This window comes from Haplochromis burtoni, unplaced genomic scaffold, assembly GCF_018398535.1.
Source record: "Haplochromis burtoni strain Fernald_Lab_line unplaced genomic scaffold, NCSU_Asbu1 Contig_218, whole genome shotgun sequence".
In the NCBI taxonomy this organism is placed as follows: domain Eukaryota; kingdom Metazoa; phylum Chordata; class Actinopteri; order Cichliformes; family Cichlidae; genus Haplochromis; species Haplochromis burtoni.
Genome location: NW_024582579.1, coordinates 25,214 through 28,877, shown reverse-complemented (window position 1 = coordinate 28,877; position 3,664 = coordinate 25,214). Strand labels below are relative to the sequence as shown.

The window sequence follows — 3,664 nt, the reverse complement described above, 5'->3', positions numbered from 1 at the left end:
CGGGGGTTTGAAAACGATGTGCTGGGAGTTGGCTGTTCTCGCCGGCTCAAATATTTGAAGTTTACACAGCTACATTCTTGTCTTAAAATATGTTAAAAGTTTATTTTGTGACTCAGAAAGAGAAATAAGAGTAATATTAAAACTAATTAGCTGCCGCCATTGTTGGAAACTGGAATTGGCTGGGCCGCTCTATGAATTCTGGGATATGGTTTTTCAGTTTTGTTGTTCAGGTGGAAAATCAGGAGATATTCGGGAGAATGGTGGCTCCGGGAGATTTTTGGGAGTGGCACTGAAATTCGGGATTCTCCCAGAAAAATCGTGAGGGTTGGCATGTATGGGCGGGGCCATCTGCTGCGACCGGTTGGAGTGAGAGAAGACAGGATAACAGACACGTTATTTTAGATTCATACAGCACTCTATTCTATTCTATGCAATTTAACACTTTATCTAACTCACTCTCATCTCAGCCATGTTAGAGTCACAAATTACATGGACACGTCTTTGGACTGGACCACTAATTGTAGGTAGGCTATGGTAGAGAACAAGATGAATAAAGGCTGCTATGTAATTGTATCCATACCTTGTATTACCGTTACCAAGTTAAAGTACCTGTGCTTTAGAAAGGGTTTTGAAATATCATTTTTCAGTTGATTATGAAAATATTATTCTGGAAACAACCTCAGGTTTACAACATCATTGATCAGCTGTGTTGTATGCTGATATGTGTAAGGCACAAACACTAATGTGCTGTTATTTCTCATGTTCAAATTGTGTGTGCTGCTTTTTTTTATGTTAGTCGCAAACACACGAGTGTAAGATTAGTTACAATTTATATTTTCCATTTTTTTAGACTACTGACATTTTGTTGCATCCACCTGGCAGCAGCATCTTAAAGGATGGATGAAGGGGCAGGAGAAGGGTACCGCCTGAGTGAGAGCCAGCGAGCATGTTATTTTGCTGGCCTAATTAGTTATATAGGAAGCTTGTTGCTTTGTGCTTGGTGGTAAGAGTGTTTTACCAGGTTGAAATGTTGAAGATGAGTAAAGATTTACTTGTCTTCCTATAAAAAAATCTTAAAATGCCTGTGATGCTTTAAAAACACCAACAAGCCTGGACTGGTCTCTCTGTTCTGTATGTTAATTGAGTTTTCTATCAGAGGTTTGGGGTTGTTGAGGGATTCTGTCCCCTTAGCACAGCTTCTCTGTCTTAGTGATATTATGTCCAGGCTGTTTATTTCCTGGAAGTATTCACATAAAGCATTTGTGACAAACTAGGGTCAATGCGCTGGCATGCTTTTATCTTTTAAAAGTCTCAATCCTTTCATCGTAGCAGATACTGGTGTAAACCACACAGTATAAAACATGGATGTAGCCATCATAACAACATCTGTTAGTTTTGGACCTCACATTTTATAACTTGAACATTAGAAATCTGGCCTATACCATGATTTCACCTTATATGGATACAACGGGGGGGCAAAGCAACACTAAGGCTTCTTTCACAATTTGAATATAAAGAGAACCAAGTCCTCTTTATAGCGGTTACAGTTTCAGTCAATTGTTATGGGTATGTTGGGTGTTTCCTTTTACAGAGAAGTCTATATGACAACATCCTGAAAAAAATGACTTGAAATCTGTGCTGACATGTAAACATTCATGTCTTTGTTTAAATGGAGCAATAAGAATCTCTAGGGTAGCAAAAACAACACAACCAAGAAACAAGTTATCCTTAAACTTCCTCTTTCGTACCCTCTCCACAGGTGCATGTCCGCAGCCTTAAAAGATGCAGATGTCTCTCTGGCTGATGTCACATATATAAATGCTCACGCCACATCGACACCTTTGGGAGACGCAGCAGAAAATGCAGCCATCAAGAGACTTTTCCAGCAAAGTGCTAGCATCCTGGCTGTGTCCTCTACCAAGGGGGCCACAGGACATCTGCTCGGGGCTGCTGGGGCTCTGGAGGCAGCTTTCACCGCCCTGGCCTGTTACCACAAAGTCCTGCCCCCAACCCTTAACCTGGACCGAACAGAGCCCGAGTTCGACTTGAATTACGTTCCCTGCACAGCGCAGCAATGGCAGACTCGGGGTCGACGGGTAGCCCTCACAAATTCATTCGGCTTCGGCGGCACCAATGCCTCACTGTGTCTCGGCAGCATCTGAGGACACACTGGGAGCGACTGGGAAGTTCTCCTCATTGACCAGATCCCATCCAGGCATGACACATTTACTGACAGTAGTGATGTTGGCTGTTTGCAACAATCTGCCCTGGATTTTTATGGAAAAACATCGTTTGGAATTTGTTCCTTCAGTCCATGTGCGTGTGTGTCTGCATCAGCTCCATTTCTGTTTGAGGGATTCAATTCAGTTCATATCTGGCAAACTTAACGACTCTCTGGATTCTTTAAATGTGCAAAACCCAATCATTTCTACAATTTACCATATTTATACTAACATAATCATGTCCAGACAACACATGAATGTCATTTTAAAAAAGCATCAGTTGTCACCATAGTGAGCTGCTTGGAAACAGGAAAACATTTCAGCATCTAAGTTTGTACCTCGGGTTTAAATACAGCTCACTAGTGTCAAATCTTGTAATAAAACACAAAGGCTTAAAATTGTTTTAGCCATTGTATTAATCTTTTATTTGCACTGCATAGACATAAAAATGGTCCTCAAAGTACTCACAAATATGTAGACTCATTAATTGACTGAATGACTTCACTAAACAACTCTTCCCATGGTCTCCATAACTGAGTAATGAGTTTGCTGTTAATGTTTTGATGGTGGCGGGATGGAGGCTTAGAGTGGGACTTGGTTGGTGTTTCTCAGCTGTAGCAGCGTGGGTAAAGGGAAAGGTCAGAAATAAGTCTCATAACATGTTGTTGTTGTTGATACAAGGAGTGAATTGATCCTATTCACGTCCAGAGCCTCTATAGACGATGATCTGAGTACTTGTAACACTGCACAAAGGTCACGATCACACTGTTCATGAAATGCTGGGTTTGTCCATCTTCAGGGACTGAAGACTGCGAGTCCTGCTTGATTCCTGCGATTAGCTTCAGTCTTCCTGATGTTTCTTAAGTAGCATGTATGTAGACACACACACACACACACACACACACTATATATATGCCTCTCTCAGTGGGTCAACAGAACATCTGACACAGCACAGCTGTAATGAAAGAATGGGAGGGTATTTCTCCAAGAGGAAACCTAGCTTGACGCTAACGTCCACTGTGAATGTAGCTGTTGAAAATAATGTGGACTCCTGGCTATCCTGTTGTTACATAAAAGAACTAATTACACTTTTATTAAACTTCCTGCTGTTGTGTTTTTTAGTCTAACATTTTATTTAAAGTTTCCATGTTACCAGGCTGTAGAGCGCTCTGTGAAACTTTAAATTTAATTTCCAGATAATTCTGATATGAAGTGTAAATGTGGGCCTCTGTGGAGCGTACAGTTGATGTCATCTCTGTGTAAATAGGGTAACAGAATTAGTGTATGCTAACAGCTAATCTAGCTAACAAACTAACAGAATGCTACAGAGTGATGTTGGACGCTGTGCAGAACTATAAGATGCTAAGCTATGTGTCATTTTAATTGTAGTGACGTGGTTGTATTTAGCTTAATTTAGTCATCAGCATAGATGGGCAGTAACG

The 3,664-nt window shown here is 40.9% G+C and overlaps 2 protein-coding genes across 4 annotated transcripts in view; one reads left to right on the top strand and one right to left on the bottom strand.

Moving 5' to 3' along the window:
* oxsm (3-oxoacyl-ACP synthase, mitochondrial) overlaps positions 1-3,658 on the top strand; it is a 19,633-nt gene extending 15,975 nt beyond the window's left edge. For both annotated transcript variants that reach the window (XM_005937491.3, XM_005937490.2), the window contains exon 3: positions 1,760-3,658. In XM_005937491.3, coding sequence (XP_005937553.1) covers positions 1,760-2,162 — 403 coding nt within the window. In that variant the 3' untranslated portion in view covers positions 2,163-3,658. The remainder of the gene's footprint in view (positions 1-1,759) is intronic.
* The window catches only part of LOC102304809 (NACHT, LRR and PYD domains-containing protein 5-like), a 45,571-nt gene that overhangs the window by 29,330 nt on the left and 12,577 nt on the right, over positions 1-3,664 (bottom strand). The window lies entirely within an intron of this gene.